This window comes from Sorex araneus, chromosome 7 (assembly GCF_027595985.1).
Source record: "Sorex araneus isolate mSorAra2 chromosome 7, mSorAra2.pri, whole genome shotgun sequence".
In the NCBI taxonomy this organism is placed as follows: domain Eukaryota; kingdom Metazoa; phylum Chordata; class Mammalia; order Eulipotyphla; family Soricidae; genus Sorex; species Sorex araneus.
In genome coordinates this window covers 38285539-38303119 of record NC_073308.1, presented here as the reverse complement: position 1 = coordinate 38303119, position 17581 = coordinate 38285539, and the positions used below count along the sequence as shown (strand labels likewise).

At 40.5% G+C, this 17581-nt stretch overlaps 1 protein-coding gene across 1 annotated transcript; it reads right to left on the bottom strand.

The window, feature by feature from the left end:
- Nucleotides 1-1966: 1966 nt before the first annotated feature.
- Nucleotides 1967-17235, bottom strand: PIGR (polymeric immunoglobulin receptor). Its single transcript, XM_055144564.1, has 10 exons — nucleotides 17114-17235; nucleotides 12069-12162; nucleotides 11246-11590; nucleotides 9252-9908; nucleotides 7034-7369; nucleotides 4810-4984; nucleotides 4289-4410; nucleotides 3590-3721; nucleotides 3423-3481; nucleotides 1967-2378 (listed from the first exon to the last, which is right to left on the bottom strand). The coding sequence occupies exons 2-10, from the start codon at nucleotides 12109-12111 to the stop codon at nucleotides 2283-2285; spliced, it is 1965 nt and encodes a 654-aa protein (XP_055000539.1). The 5' UTR covers nucleotides 12112-12162; nucleotides 17114-17235; the 3' UTR covers nucleotides 1967-2282.
- Nucleotides 17236-17581: the final 346 nt, after the last annotated feature.

Here is a 17581-nt window from a genome sequence, read left to right as displayed (position 1 = left end):
AGTCCTTTACCTCCTTTGTTAAGCTGATTCCGAGGTACTTGATTTTTTGAGGCGCAATTGTGAACGGGATTGCTTTACTCATGTCACTTTCTTCTCTCTCATTATTTGCATATAGGAAAGCCATGGACTTTTGGGTATTGATTCTATAGCCTGCAACTTTACTATATGAGTCTATTGTTTCTAGGAGTTTCTTGGTAGAGGTTTTAGGGTTCTCTAGGTATAGTATCATATCATCTGCGAATAGTGAGAGCTTGATTTCTTCCTTTCCTACCTGAATGCCCTTAATATCTTTTTCTTGCCAAATCGCTATTGAAAAGTACTTCCAGTACTATATTGAACAGTAATGGAGAGAGTGGGCATCATTGTCTCATCCCTGTTCTCAGAGAGAAGGCTCTTAGTTTTTCCCCATTGAGGACGATGCTTGCCGTAGGCTTGTGATAAATGGCTTTGACTATATTGAGGAAGGTCCCTTCTATACCCATTTTGGTGAGCGTTTTCATCATAAACGGTGCTGGATCTTGTCAAATGCTTTCTCTGCATCTATTGGTATGATTATATGATTTTTATCTTTTCTTTTGTTGATATGATGGATTATGTTGATTGATTTCCGGATGTTAAACCATACTTGCATTCCCAGGATGAATCCCACTTGGTCATGGTGTATGATCTTTTTGATGAGTTGTTGAATTCTATTTGCTAATATTTTGTTGAGAATCTTCGCATCTGTGTTCATCAGGGATATTGGCCTATAGTTTTCCTTTTTTGTGGTGTCTTTGTTTGCTTTTGGTATTAGGGAGATATGAGCCTCATAGAAACTGTTTGGGAGGGTTTCTGTTTCTTCAATTTCCTGGAAAAGCTTGAGAAGGACTGGCACTAGGTCCTCTTTAAATGTTTGGAAGAAAAATCACTATTTTGAAAAGACATTTGTACTCATGTGTTCACTAAAGCACTGTGCATAGTAGGTAATATCTGGAAGCAACCCAAATGTCCAAGAGTGGATGACTGGATAAAGAAATGTGGTGTATGTATACACAACGGAATATAAGGAAAGACAAAGTTGTGTCATTTGCTATTGTGTGGCTGCAATTAGAGGATATCATGCTGATTGAAGACAATCAAAAAGACAGAGGCAGATATAGATGGATATTTCTCATACAAAGGATAAAAATATAGTAATATATTTTATAGCATAAAATTGGCAAAGGCAAGAGAATCTGAGAGTCGTTTGATAGAACTGAGCGTAACAAGGAGGAGGCATGAGGGCTTTAATGGGAGGGGACTTTGGAACATTGATGAATGTGAACAGACTCTCTGGTGATGGGTAAGACGTTAGAGCATTGTACATATGAAAATGTCGCATTAACAGTATTATAAATCACAGTGCCTCAATAAACACTTGATAAAAGGAAGATTTAGAATAATAAACAGGTTTAAATGCCTGCCTTGTATACTGCCAACCTATGTTTGATCTTTGGCACCACATATGATCCCCTGAGCACCACCAGGAATGATACCTGAGAACAGAGCCAGGAGTAAGTTTTGCACAATGCCATTTGTGCCCTCACACACCAAAAAATTAAAAAGAAAAAAGAAAACATAAGATCTGGGGAACAAATACGATCTGAACCTCCTTACTGGTAATCATGTTATTTAATTATTAAGCAATTCATTTTTTAAACAACGGCCATCATGTAGATGCTAGTTGAAATAAAAAGCTCAGAGGAGAAAATGGTTAGGCTCTTTGGAAATAATCCGATAATTAATAGTCTCAAACACTCTTCTTACTTTACTATATTAAACTCCTTGGATATAGGAATAATGAGTACTTGACTACTAGGATTTCTAAAGTTCATGAAAGTGATAGAAAGGGCAAGGGCCATTTCCATGACGTGTTTCATATAAAAGACCTTGTAGATATTTCTGAGCCTCCTTGTATGCTCCTGACCAACAAACAGAGAACACAAAATCCAGTTTTGACAGCAGTATATTTAGTACTGTTGAACAGTTTATTTACTTTTCAGGATCTCAGGATCTCAGTTATGACATCTATCATTGTTAGATGATGTGAGAACAGGAAGAAGTAGCATCCCAACAGGAACAAGTAGCCCAGGAAAGGTTTGGATTTCACTAAGGAGGGAACTTAGAAGACTGGGCTACATAGGAAAAGTCTAAAAGGGATGTGAATGAGACAGTGCAGTCCCCTAGGGCTGAGGACTGTAAGGATCAATGTGATTCTGAATAAGATTGTGATGGGTGAAGGAAGAGGGCAGCTGGCTCTCCATCTAGACTTCACTGGGTCTATCTTGGACATTGGCAGCAATGTTGTTTGACTGCAGAACGAAGTTGGTGTAGGCCATCTCAGCCTCCTCCTTGGATGACTAAGAAGACAAGAAGAGAAAAGTTAGTGTTTATGGCTTAGAAGGTTGGGGTCAGAATGAGGGACAACACCTATCTCAATTAATAATTGTGGTTAAAAAACTAAACCAAACATTCTATTCCAATGCCCCTCCCCCCCAACTACCAAGAGGAACTAATTTTAAGGAATAAGATCATGGGAGTATCAAAAAAAGCAGCTCCCTCTTCTTAACTAGCTCTTTTTGACACATTCAGTTATACAATCATGTTTTCTGAACCTGTCCCCTGAAATTTTTTCAATAAAGTTTGTGGAAAAGGTGTGAGTTAGAATGGTGTAATCTAAGGCCATTTACATTTTCTTTCTCAGAGATATGTCAGCAAAATCTAGAGGGAAAGACTAGGTCTGTGACTTATTTTCCTACTTTTTTCCAAACATTATTTTATTTAACTATGGAGGAAATATATATATATATATATATATAATAATAGTTATCCACATTTTGGGATTAGGTTGGCATCAGGGGAGGATAATATCCAAAGTAGGAGTGACCCCAAATTAAGACTTTCCCCTGGTAGATTTTCAAGTCATATTGCATTTAGGGTGAGATGGTCAACTAATTCCTTCAAATTGTTTGCCATCTACACATGACTTCCAGGCTCAGAAAAAGTCTGGTCCTGAAAAAAACTCTCAAAGGTGTGTGTATATCGGGGTGGGGGCAGTAGGTTTGGGGAATAGACCTGAAGTCCATAGTTGACACGGCTCAAGAATACTTAATTCCAGTGATCTACGTTTGATTTTCCCATCTGAGGCTAAATGTTCTATACACTTGCCTTCTTCTTACCTTGATCTCCCTCACTTCCGCATTTACCTGTAAATTAGCTCACCTTCTGCCTCTTTCAGTAATTTTGTCTCTCCCTCAAAAAATTCTCCTGACTGTAATTTATACCCCTTTCCCTAGTCTCATATCAGCCCCAATGTTGAGGCAATTTTTCCTGATGTCTCTCAGGCTGTATTTAAGTTTTCACATATGTATGGCCTTCTTCCCTTTTTGTCACTCTTCCATTACCCTTTTTGACTCCTTGGTTTCCTTGGTCTCCATGGCGGCCTCTGTGGTGATGACGAACTCTGTGTCAATACAGGGAAATGAATTAATTCTCACAACCTCAGATACAGAGTTAGGACTAATTCATGCTATCTTTAGAGGATGAGCATTTTCTTGGGGGAGGGGCGTACCATTGTTTCCATCAACAGGTGTCTCTTGACTGAATGGAGAAGCTCCTGGGTTGTCATTGGCTCCAAATTCTCTGGGGTTATCAAAGTCTGACATGCTAATGTCTGTCTTATAGCTTTTAATTGAAATCCGGTCTGTTTGAGAGAAAGAGTTGTTACAGGGATACGGTCTGGATTATGTAAGAAGGTGTTTTTCTCTCTATAATCATTTGCTATAGCCCCATAGTCAGTAGAAGGGACAGCACAGTTTCTGGTTCACCATGTCATAATCTTCAGTCTCTTTTTTAAAATAATGAAGATTCTGTCATTCTGTTACTTTTAAGTGCACCATACCATGTTTTTTCCTCACATCAATACTTAGCTTGATTATTATGATCAATTCTACAAGCTTTGAGGACACTGAGACATGAAATGGGATCATACCAAGTTTACATATCCAATAAGTTATCAAACTATGCCAGAAGGTCTTTCAGCTAGAAGTCTCTCTTTTTTTTTCATATCTTGTCTAAACTTTGACCGTCAATAGGAGATAGTCTTCCAGAAACCATGCTAAATGTTAGTACTTGGATATATATGAGTTGACCTTTCCTCGCCCAAGAGCCCTTCCTTTGAGTCTATGAAAAATAAATGAATATAGAAGTGACCCCGAGGACTTCTAAGCAAGAATGTGGAACTTGGGGACAGGATAATCCCGGGACTTACCAACGTTTCTTCTATGCCTGGCTCTGGCCACTCCCAGTGCCACGCCCCCCAACGCCAACACCAGGGCCAGGGGCACCAGGGTGGAGACCAGCACAGTGGTGCTTCCGCCTTGTCCCGCAGAGCTACAAAATGATTAAATTAGTTTATTAGTGAAAGAAAAACCTGGAGAGCCTTGACATTAAGCTTGACTCTAATAAGTTATTCTTCTCACGTTAATCAGCTTCATTCTCCACATACAACCCCCAGATCCATCACTATCAGACACATTCCCAGAGGGACAAAGAACATATTCATGGACATATTCTGCATCACAGACTTAGCAGATTGAACTGGGCAGTGAACACAGCCTGGAATGGATGAAGTGTAGAGAGGAATACTAGACCTCTGAATATGAGCAGAGGCAGTGAGAGTTGCCTTCACTATTTGAGAGGCAAATGGTCTGTTCTTGGAGCTGGCGCCCCATCTTCATGTCCTCCCCTGTTGGGATGAGCTGCCAGAGTGAGCCCTTAATCCTTTCTCACCTTCCAGTATCTGTGGATGAACTGCTAGCATCAACTGGATTTTTCATTCCTTCCATTGCTCTGTCTTCCACAACAAGGCTGGCATCCTGGATGGCTTTGTTCTCAGTCTCCCTGACATCTGACTCTATCACCTTCTCTTCAGGAAGAGCATTCATTTGACTAATATCTTGGGGCGCTGAAGAGAGAAGAGTGGAAATGGGTTTAGTTCATTCCCTTTGTTAACACTTCTTGAGGTCAGGGAGTATGAGGAGTGAGACTTCATTAGGAATTATTGGGTCAGAGTTACAATAAAAGGCTGCTAGAGAAGGCACATGATAGCAGTAGATATACAGACAGAATATTGGCCTTTCCTGGGTTGTCACAGGAGATGTCCAAATTGGCGTAATACTGAGTTGGTTTCCATATATAATTTTCTGTAGCATAGGTCCAATATGCATAAAAACTGACCCATTGTTTGAGAAAAAGACTTCAGTTTTGCAATACTTAACAATGGCTACAGACTCATAGTGGGATAATGCTGACCTTTGGTGGATGGCTTATGATTCTTTCCATTGGTATGCTGTACGTAATGAACCCAGACTCAGTAGAATTTATAGAGGTATTAAGCATATTCTCATTAGAGATAAGACATTGCACTCATCTTTTTAAAACCAAAATGAATAAACTTACTAGAGGAGGTAGCCTTAATTTTCTTTTGCAGATGATGTACATAAGGTACCTGACTCTTTGGAGAACAGGTTTTGGAATATTGCATTCAATAGTAAATATATTTGGGACTATGACTTTTTGGGCTACACCTGGGGATGCACAGGATTTTTTCCTGACTCTGTATTTGGAGGTCACTTCTGATCTGGGGCTTGGGGGTCATGTGGGATGCCAGGGATCAAACCTGGGTCAGCCATGTGCAAGGCAAAGGGCCTACCCATGTACTATCTGTCTGGCTCCAGTGACTCTGAGGTTTCTAAACAGAGAAGAAACTACTTCTAGAAAGAAACTTAGGCAATCTGTGAGTGTCCAAAGTCTCCTGAAGAACACAAATAGTACTTATTCTCAAGCTAAGCTTAAAACATTTTCTTAGTTATATATTTACTTAGGAATATTACTTAGGAGTATATCTTTTTGGAGGTCTAAACGTGCAGGTAAATATCTCCCTGCTCCCAGTTTCGTATAGGCTCTTTTACTCAAACCTAGGGGCCAACTCTGATAAGAAACTATTGTGAAGAATCCTTTCCCTGGGATCACAGACCTCTGGAGACTCACCCTTTACCCACTTCTTGACTTCCACACAGACTGCCATAGTCTCTTCATATCGGAGACCGTTCTTTACTCCACACCAGTACCAACCCTCATCCTGTTCTATTACTGGGCTTAAAATCAACTCCATGAACTAACTTTCCAGATTGCAGTTCACAGAAGGTTGGCTGAAGCCCGGGTCTTGGGTAGGCAGGGCCTTGCAACCTTTGTTGGTCCATTTGCACCAGTATTTTTCATAGGAATAAAATTTGCAGGGTACATGGCAGGGAATTTTTGTGGTGTTTCCCTCAAAAGCAGTAACAGTTTCAGGTACCTTAAGAGTTGGTTTTCCTCAAGAAGTCATAAAAGGAAACAAAAATTTGACTGATGATGCTAAAGAGCGACTCTTGGTGACCATTGTACAGAATTAAAAATTAATTATGTAATGCGTGAGTACATAAGAAATGTAGCTATGTTACTATATAATACTTACGATTGGTGAACAATATGAATCAGCTCTCTTTACCTTATATCATTGAAATGTATGTCTTCACTTTAGTTAGCTTTCCTTACTCATCTCTTCTCCTCTAGACAGAGATCTGCACACAACTAATGTTCTGCTAAATCTAAATAAGGCCATGTTCTCAACAATAGGAAGAACTATGTATGGTAATTCAAAGAGTGTGGATTGTCTGTAGGGAAGGGCAATTGTTACAGATATGAAATGTAATTTCTTGAGAGGTTGGTTCTCCTGAGGTCTTCCCTGACACGTACCCTGCAAATTTTACTCCTATGAAAAATACTGATGCAAATGGACCTACAAAGGTTGCAAGGCTCTGCCTACCCAGGACCCAGGCTCCAGCCAACCTTCTGTGAACATAGAGATGGGAGAGAGAAGAAAAATGGTGGATGGATTATGTGTAAAATAGCTATTGTTTTCTGAGGGACACTGGCTATACCTTCTTTACCTCTTGCCCAGTTCAAATCTTACCTTCTACAACCTTGAGTTCCACCACTGACGTCAAACGCTTATCACCATTGATCCGACACCAGTAGAATCCAGCATCTTTAGTGGTCAGTTTGTTGAGTATGACTGTGTAGAAACCACTTCCTGGTTCTTCATTCAGAGCAATCCTTCCACCATAAGCCTTGATTTGTTCCTGGGGCAACCCGTTACTCCGCACCAACACTGGGCAATTGTTACCATCTTCCCAGCGACACAAGTACTTCACACTATCTCTTTCCTTAGGATTGTAAGGGCATCGCAAAGCTACAGAGCCTCCTTCCACACCTTTTATCACAGGGGAACCAAGGCGCACTGTAGTCTCTAAAAGGACAAATGGAGATGGGATGAAACAACAACATGAACTGATGACAAACTTTCCCTTATAGTTTCAGCAAGGGTGAGTATGTTGGTTTAGACTAATCATTTTACCTTGATTGAAAATAAAAAATAATAACTCAAGACACAGAGAACATGGGTTAAGGCACTTGCCCTGCATGTAACCAGCCATCCCTGATTTGATCACTGCAACAACATAATCCTCTGAGCACTGTCAGGAGTGACCCCCCTAAGCACAGAGCCAAGAGTATCCCCTGTGCACTGCTGGGTGTTCATGCCTCCCAAAAATAGCAAGAAGGAGAAGAGGAAATAAAATATAAATTTAAAATAACATAATAGAAAGTAAAGAAAAAGGAAAAAGAGCCATGCTGACTATCATGGAGTCAGTAGCTAGAATCACCCAATCAAATTCCAGTGATCATGATCATCCTTACTAGTTAAGGCCTCCCCTCTCTCTCTCTCCCTCTCTCTCTCTATATATGGATAGATATAGATATAGATATAGATAGATGTAGATATATATCTGCCCAACCTATTCTCAGTAAAGAATGGTGGAATTTGGGCTCAGAGCTAATTCAGTGAGTAGGATGCTTGCCTTGCACACAGCCAGCCTGGTTTCAATATTGAGCATCTCCTATGGTCCCCAAGCACCACTAGGAGTGATGATTCCTGAGTCAGGAGTAACCCCTGAACATTGCCAGGTATATAACACAAAACTTCCAGTCAAACTTCATATATAAACTATGTTACACATATGAGTTTAACCATTGACTCTGAGAAGTATCTAAAAAAAGTGTTGGCCAACACCTAATCAGAGAGAGAGAACAAAAGGGAATTCCCTGCCACAGTGGCAGGGTGGGGTGGGGGGAGACGGGTCTGGGGAGGGGGGGAGGGATGTTGGGTTTACGGGTGGTGGAGAATGGGCACTGGTGAAGGGATGGGTTATCGAACTTTGTATGGGGGAAGCATGAGCACAAAGATGTATGGATCTGTAACTGTACCCTCACGATGACTCTCTAATTAAAAATAAACTAATAAAAAAATAATAATAAAAAAAAATAAAAAAAAAATAAAAAAAGTGTTGGCTATTCCTCAGGAAGCTAAACCTGTGGTTTAATGAGACATCCTATTCAGAGGGAAGCTGAGGGAGATGGTTAGGTTTGAGAGCTGGATGTAGAAGCAATGCACAAGACACTAGAATCATTACATTAAAAAAAAAGTGCCAGCACAGTTACTTTGAACGGAAAATTAGTTTGCAGTAAGATTTCATGAGGGTAATTCTTTCTAATGAATGTGCTTCAGGGTGAGAAAGAGTAGGGTTTTTTTTTGTTGTTGTTGTTGTTTTGTTTTTTGACATAGATAACTCACTAAGGGAGATTTAGTTGGGAAGATCATACTGAATAACTAATAGCCCTAAGGCATGCTTGAGAGGAACATTTAGAGAACGGAAATTGCTTTCTTAGGGAAAGTTTTGAGACCAGTGTAAGTCAATCTGTCTCCCATCTAAATGTAGAGGCGAGGAGTTATATTATTTAGGAAGAACAGAGAGACTGGCTGGAACTCCGTGTTCAGGATTTCTTGAAATTTAGAAGTCTCGTTTCAGGAGTTTCACTTTTCTCTTTCTATTAAGCACAGCGTGGCCTTCAGAAGGCCTCTCTCTAATAAGAAAGATGAGAAAACCAGAGACAACATGAAGAAGCATTTTCTAGGTCTTCCGTGCAGCTTCCCATACGGCATGTAGTTCAGGGTTTGTTAGTGAGATGAAGTTGTTAATTTATGAATATTGAATAGATTTACAGGGAATGAAGTAGGCTCTCTCTCACCTATCAGAATCCCCCACCATCTTTTTCTTCCCTTCGTGTCTCACCTTCATTAACGAAGAGTTGCCAGGCCTGGGTAGGTTTTCCTTCCTGAGGCTCGCCATTAGAGCTGGCTCCACACAGGTAGTGTCCTGCATCCTCCTTCTTCAGGCCATTGATCATCACACTGAAAGAGCCTTTGTCTTTTGGAGTGAGCAGGATCCTCCCCTCAAAGGCCTGATCCTGCACCCCCATGGTGTTAACGACCACATCACAGGCTTTCTCATTGTTCTTCCGGCATAGAAATTTGGCCTCATTTGCCACTGTGGGGTCCAAATCACAATTAATGGTCACTGAGCCCCTCAGATCTCCGTAAGCCAGTTCAGGTTCAGGTTTAGGTTTGGGCACTTGTAAGTAGAAATCTTTAATATCAACATTAGAAGAGTCCCCAGTCTTGCAGACATATATTCCAGTATCTGTGGGCTGAAGCTGGTTGATGACAAAGTTGAAGTGCTTTGCACTGGTACCACCAGGATAACTAAGACTTATTCTATTGCCAAAATCAGGGTTTTTATAATTTTCACTGTCAATGACTGGGATGCATTCCTGGTCTGTTTTTTTGCACACCGACTTCTTTTTAAAAGAATTGCTTCTCGTGAAAGGGCAGACAGCTGTCACCGTTTCATCCAGGTCTGCTTTGTAGACATCAGTGTCATCTGGAAGAGCTACAGAACGAGAAACAAGGTGCAGGATGAGGAGAAAGTATAAGGTTGATTTCACTTTCTTTCCACAAAGGATTACTCAAGGTTCCCAAAGAGGGTTTTAATGATCAGAGGAATACCATCAGAAGCATGTATTTGAAGACCTATGTATACTGCTATGAAGCCCTTGACAAGCTGATACTAATCTCTACCTTCTTTGTGCTATCTCGATGGTAACATCTATAGCAATTTGCACATATAGTCTTGTGAATAATTAATTATGTTCCTCAAAAACTGAAAGTATATGCCTTAGTGTATCACAAAACAACTTTGTAAAATTTTCAAAAGTTCAAATATGGAATGGGAGTCATTTGAAATAGCAAATTTCTTTCATTTAAGGTGTTTAATCTGAGTGACTAGGGATATAGCTCGGTGATAGAGAACATACCTTGTATGTACAGCATCCTAGGTATGATTCTTGGCAGAAATAAATAAATATGTGTTTAATTTAAGGCTCTAGAACTCTCATCTTCAGTAGCCCTGATATTCTTTTGGACATTCTATCTAGAATCAGCTCCTTGGCTTAATAATTTACAAGTTTTTACCACCACCTCACCGAATAGTTCAGTTCATCAATAGTAGTAGACACATCACCCCCCCCAAATAAAATAGATCTTTGGGAATAACTCCAAATTTCTATTTTTTCCATAAAATATCTTTCTCTTTAAATTACCTTTGACTACTTAAAATACATTATGCTAAATCTTGTACAATATTTCTAATTTCCTCTTTTCCTCAATTGGAACTGGTTTATTCAGAGGTCCATTTCTTTAGGATGTTGATATTTGAACAAAACCCAAAAACATTTTTGTTCAGAATTTATGCTGATAAAATTTATTAATGAGTACCAGGTAAAGATGAATGCATTTATAAAGAGCCGTTTTGATGACCCAAGACCTTCATATAAAGGATGTTTTAATGATAGATGTTTAGGATTCCCTACAGTGCTCTCATGACTTTTCTACCTTCCTCAGCTTCCTCTGTTCCAAATGCAACAAACAAAATGAGAGAAATCATCTTTCCAAAGTTCTTCTAAGCTACGGCAAAGGCTTGGCAAAATATTAAAACATTAATAGACCCTATGGACCTAGAATGGCTTTTACTTACCTCTCTCAGATAATTCCTAAATTTCTCATTCAAATGTACTATTACATAACGGTCTTGGTTCTGGAGGGAAGTACACACCAGAATTCTCCACCCCATGCCTTCCCTCTGAGAAAATTCTTTCTTGATATATCTTGCTGAAGAGAGATGATTCCTTCTCACATTTCAGGAGAGACTCAAGGGACCTAGCTCCTTACCTTGGCTGACCTGCAGGTTTACATCAAAGGACAGGCCTCGGTTATTAGTGCCCACACCGCACTTGTAGCTTCCAGAATCATCCTTAGAAAGATTGGAAATGTCCACCACAAAGACGTTGCTCTCTGGGAAGTCAGTGAGTTTGGCTCTGCCTTGATAGTCCTTAGATACGTAGGTCGGTGAGGAGAGGAGGGTTACACATGGGCCGGTAGGTCCCTGCCGGCACCAGTACTTCCTGCTATGTTTGTTCACAGAGGTAGCTGGATAGAAGCACTTGATGGAAGCTGAACTGCCTTCCTCCCTGCTTATGTCCTCGGGCCCAAATATGGGACTCTTCAGGGAGACCGCTGTTTGGACAAAACAAAGTTGCTTTCTGAGGTCACGGGAAACAAAACCTGCTAAAATGATTCAGGCAGCCCACCCCGAGGTGTTAAAATTTTCCACCAAAACTTGTCGCATTTTGTCAATTACTGACTACTACAGCTTGGCAATTGCTACAATTCGACGGAATCATCAATCAGTATTAAAAAGTAATTGTAATGTATTGATTCTAAACACATTAAGGAAAATAGAATGGAAAACATCTAATAATAGTCCTTGTTTTAGATTACAAAATTTTCTCTTTTCAGGTATATCCTTCACTGGACCCCTGGCCTTGAAATGAAACGTTACCATTCCTGTTCCTGACCCAAGATGCTCTATTGCCAATCTACATATTGTGCTCAACTCCTCCATGAGGGAGTGAAAGTTTGGGGAGAGGTATCCTGAAGGGTAACCCTAATTTATCCTTAAGGATCAGGGTATGGGCTGGAAATTCTATCCCACCTGGGAAGACAGCCAGCAGGCAAGAGAGGACGAAGAGCATCATGGCTGGGAGCTCCCAGGACACTGTGCTCTTCAGACCAATCTGCAAAGAGTCCTGAAAGAAAAAAAAAAACAAAAAATTAAGCTTCTATCCGTTTCAGTATTAGTTGACAATAGATTTCCTATAACATGTGTTTGACTTTTTATCTTCAGTGAATGATATAAATCCTTTGAATTAATGAATGGTTCTTCTTTTCATTATAGCCTATGTAAGATTCTTTGGGGATAGAAATATGGATATGATTTCTTCTCTTCCCCCATTTGGGGTGCACATTCATGGGCAAAAATTCCACTAGATCTCATGAATGTTTCTTTGGATGACTTACTACCAACCAGTAGTTTATATCGGATGACCTCCCTACATCCCTTGGAGGTAGAAGGGATCTGGAATATTTTAAAATGTGTTAGCATAAGTAATATGAGACCTACATAAGCCTCATAAGAACTAAAATTGTAAGTATAACAATGATGGTAATAACTGCTATCACTTTCTCACCATGTTCTGGGCACTGAGTCAATTAAACTGGGTGTATTATCTAATTTAAATTTTATATAAACCTTATGGGATGGGTATTCTTATACTCATAGGAATAATGGAATCTTAAAGGTTAAATATTAGATCTCATGGTTGCAGTATTATTTATATTTATATATATAATCATATATATACCACATACATATATGGACTTGAAAACAACAGTATTAAATTTGAAAACCACATCATAGCTGGGTAGTAATGATCATCAATAAAGAAAATGAAGCTCTAAGCATAAGTAAACCAGAAAATTATTTCTTAGGCTTGTTTTACTGTCTTGTTCCCTGCATTAATTCAAGACTCTTTACTCTTGCCTACTTTAAGTGCTGGGGGAGAAGGTAGTGGGGATACAGAAGGGACCACTATGACAAAGATAGTTGGAAATGATCACTCTGGATAAGAACTGCGTGCTGAAAGTATGTAAAGAAATAAACATGATAACCTCTCAGTATCTGTATATCTGTGTAGCAAACCATAATATCCAAAATAAGAGGTGGGGGGAGTAAAGTGCCTGCAATAGAGACAGGCTAGAGGGGGGAGGGAGGGTTGGGGGGAGGTAAATGGGACATTGGTGGTAGAAAACATACAGTAGTAGAAGGAAGTGTACACTGGTGGGGGGATGGGTGTTGGAACATTGTATGACTGAAACCGGATCATGAAAAGTTTTGCAGATGTGTATCTCACGGGTATTCAGTGAAAAAAAAAAAACTAAACAAGATTCTTTCCTCTCTGAGCCAAAGGAAATGAAAATATTTGTCTTGGTTATTTATTTTCCATGGGGCTTTCCCAGCAAGAAAACTTTTTGCTTCCTTGTCAAGGTAAGGTATTCTGTTTTATTCTGTTTTGTAAGTTCTTTGAAAGAGTAATGGGAGAGAGCTAGGCCAGATGAAAAAAAAAACATGAATGTCATAGGGTCTCTCTTGATTCTGGCTAATAGCACCGAACCAAGTCAATGATTAACTCCTATATTGAGACCTTAACCAAATGTCAGCATTTGTTGACATCAGGTCTAGTCTGCATGAACGCAGGGGACTTGCACTGAGAAACAACCTGAGTGAGAACATGTGACAGCATGGAGAGGGTCTCAATGAAGAACAAGTGTCAGAATTCTGGGAAGTATTCCTTCTCTTGAATAACTGAAATGGTTGGATACAGGTCATGGGGGATCTGGAATGAAGGATCAGGTGGGAGGGAGGACAAATTACTTCTGCTAGGTTTGGTCCAAACAAACAAATGAAAACATCAACGAGTCTTGTCCTTTTCCTGTCTAAGAGTGAGGATAGTGGCATCCTTTGAGTACCGGGTATGTTATGTTCATATTGACATATGTATAACAATTGACATATTGACATATTTCACCAGTACATTGTGAAAGAAGAGATGAATTATAGACTAAGTTGGAAGTGAGGCATAATAATTATAGCAAGCATATACTGAGCTATCTTCAAATGCTTTGTATGTGTTAACTTATTCAATGTTTTCTCCTATTCAAAGAGGTAGAATTACATGGAAAAATATATTTTCCAGATAAGGCGGGATATCCAGAGTCATAAAGAAGTGAGAAATTCAGGGCCAGAGTGATGGTAGGGTGGGTAGACTGCACTTGTCTTATATGTGATCAACCCAGGTTCAATCCCCAGCACCCCACATTTTCCTCCGAGTACCATAAGAATTAATATCTGAGTGCAGAGGCAGTAAACCCTAAGCAGACCTAGGTGTGATATGAAACGTTAAGAAAAAAATTTGCTTCAAATTAAACAGCCTGTAAGTGATGACATGGGGTTCAAATTCAGGCACTATAGATTAATAATATAAGCTCTTGGTTGAAAAGACAATACAGGGGCTTAGGAGCCTTCTTCTTGAATATGCCAATATGCCTGAGGAGAGTTTTATCCCTAGGAACACAGCTGAACGTAGCCCTAGAGATCTCAGAGAACTATTGATTGTGCTCCTATTGGTATCCAAGCATTGGCGTGTGTCCTTGATGATCCCTGGCACCAGAGAGCCTGAAAAACACTGCATTCCCAGGCCATGGTATTGAATCAGCTGGTCTAGTTCACTGCAAATCACCAGGCGTTGCCCTCACTTGGGAGCTACTTATAATCCCAAAGAACATAAACTCTGTGCTTAGGCATGTGACTCAGTGGTGGATCATTTGCCTAGCATGTGCAAGGCCATACATTGAATCTCCAGTACTGCCCCTCTCACGGCAGACTGCAACCCCAACTCTGCACCAATAACACGACCACCACAGTAAGGATAAGGGAAATAAAGAAAGAACATAAGATCATAGCATTATGGTATTTTGAAGGAAGGCAGCTGAGCAAAGAGCGAACAGGAAATTCAATCTCAGAAGAAGTGAATCCAGTTCTTCCTCTCTTTTTGGGGGGTGGTGGAACACAAAGTCGTGCTCAGGGATTATTCATGGCTCTGTGTTCAAGAATCACTCCTTTCAGGGCTCAGGAAAACATATAGGGGTCCAGGGATCAAACCCACATCGGCCATGTATAAGAAAAGTGTTCAACTCACTGCAATCTCTCTCCAACCCCAATACATGTAGTTTTCATAGGAAATGTTTCTCTGAAGAGGAAGACATAGATTTATGACCTTCCACATATATGGCAAGGTACATTTGTTTCCTGTAACCAGACATATTGCCTCTAAACCATTTCTCTACTTCATTACACTGTGTCAATGTGTTATAGGAAATATGCCCTCATTCACTTAGCAAGAAGGTAAGATATATGAAGAAAATCAATAACTATTAATTTAACTATTATTTTACAATAACTATTACTTTATTATTATTATCACTATTATTATTATTATTATTATTATTATATTGGGGTTCTCAGTGGCCTGATAATCCCTTCTGGTGATTCCGTCAACCAGGCTGATGGTTCAGTGTGAGAACCGAATGACACATAGATGCTCAGATCGTGTGGACCACCGTACCCACTTTGGCAACACCCTAGGGCTTGGGGGAAGTAGTTAGGGATCCGAGACTGCACCCATAAATTCATAAAAGACCATACGGTGTCTGAGATCAAATTTTGATTGTATGCATGCAAGCATATGTTTTATTCTCCTTATCATCTCGTTTGCCCCTTCTCTTAGCATAATCTTAAATAACATTACCTTTTAAGAATCTGTGGGACTGGGAAGATAGTATAGCAATTGAATCCCTGGCTCTCCATTGCTTTGATCACCAGTACTGAAAGCTGCCCCAAGCACCTCCTGGTGTACAGTTCTAGTGACCCTTGTTATCTTTGGTGCCTCGCTGCTCAGGAATAGCACAGAATCCGCAGGCCCTAGAGTCAGCTTATTGATCAGCCAGCTGAGAACTGTCAGGAGTGACCCCAGCCCTGTGAGAACTACTTGGAAGGTCTCACCTGGAGTAAAGCTGGATTGAAATTGGAAAAGATCTTAGAGCACGCTAGAGGTAGGGAGCTCGAAAGACTTGAAGAGTATGTATTGGACACTTACCTTCACTTTCTTTATATGTTTGAGTCTCAGAAAGTACTGAATAAGTAACATTACTTTAGAGGTTACAGTGTACAGTTTCGTAAGTTTTAGCTTCACAAATTCACCTCAACCATGTCACTGTCACTGTCATCCCATTGCTCATCGATTTGCTCAAGCAGGCACCAGTAACGTCTCCATCGTGAGACTTGTTACTGTTTTTGGCATATCGAATATGCCACGGGGAGCTTGCCAGGCTCTGCCATGGGGGCGAGATACTCTCAGTAGCTTGCCAGGCTCTCCGAGAGGGGTGGAGGAATTGAACCCAAGTCGGCCGCGTGCAAGGCAAACACTTTGCTGCTGTGCTATCGCTCCGGCCCACCTCAACTATGAGTGAAAGTTATTTATTTTCCCATTTTACATATTTCCCATTTAACTTGTTCTAAGTACAGCAGGTAAGGCACTTGCGTTGACACAGCTGACCTGGGTTCAACTCTGGCACCACATAAGGTCCCCCTGAACACCATCAGAAGTGATCCCTGAGTGCAGACCCAGGAGTGAGCCCTGAGCAAACTCAGGGCATGAACCAATACGTAGTAAAGGAGAGGGAGAGGGGGAGGGGGAGAGAAGGAGAAGAAGAGAGAGAGGGAAAGAGAGAGAGAGAGAGAGAAAGAGAGAGAGAGGGAGAGGGAGAAGAGAAAGAAACTGATGCTCAGATGGTACTTGACTTGCACATACCTCCTGATCACATATTCAAATAAAAGAACAATTAGTACATAAGTCTGAACCAGTTTAGAGATAAGCTACACATGCTAACAACCATCCTTCTACATACAGCTTTTTGTATAATTGAAGTGAAGCTTCTGTATACGTGAGTCTTTACCTGTGCCACTGGGTTATAAATCTCTATACTCTCACCACACTCTTAGTACCAAAGGTCTGAGTCACCATCCCAGGATCCTTTCCAGATGGAATTCCATCTGGAAAATTCCAGAATAGCCACACTTACTTTTTGGTACTTCTGTCTCTTCTGTTGAATTTGTTTTCAGGACACAGCTTGCAGTGAAGTCGCAACCCCGGCCTTCAGTGTCAGCAAGGCACTGGAGGTTGCGACCAAAACTGAAACTGTGTGCAGAACTTGCCCCATACCTGGGTTTTTAAAGGGACACACTGCTACAATGACGGCCAGCCAGGAGCACGTGATTCTCACAGATAACCTTTGTTTTTTCCTTTTAGTTTTTCTAACTAGCTCTATTTACTTTGCCCTTGACCTTGGGGAGATCTCTTGTAACCTGGAAATTCACATTAACTGCAACTACAAGAGGAGATTAAGAAAGAGAAAAAGATAGAGAAGAGAGGTACCTGCTATAGAGGCAGTTGGAATGAGGGGTAGTATTGTGGGGAGGGGGGGGTGGAAGGAAACAAGACACTGGTGCTGGGACATTACATGGGTGGAGGGATGGATATTGGAACATTG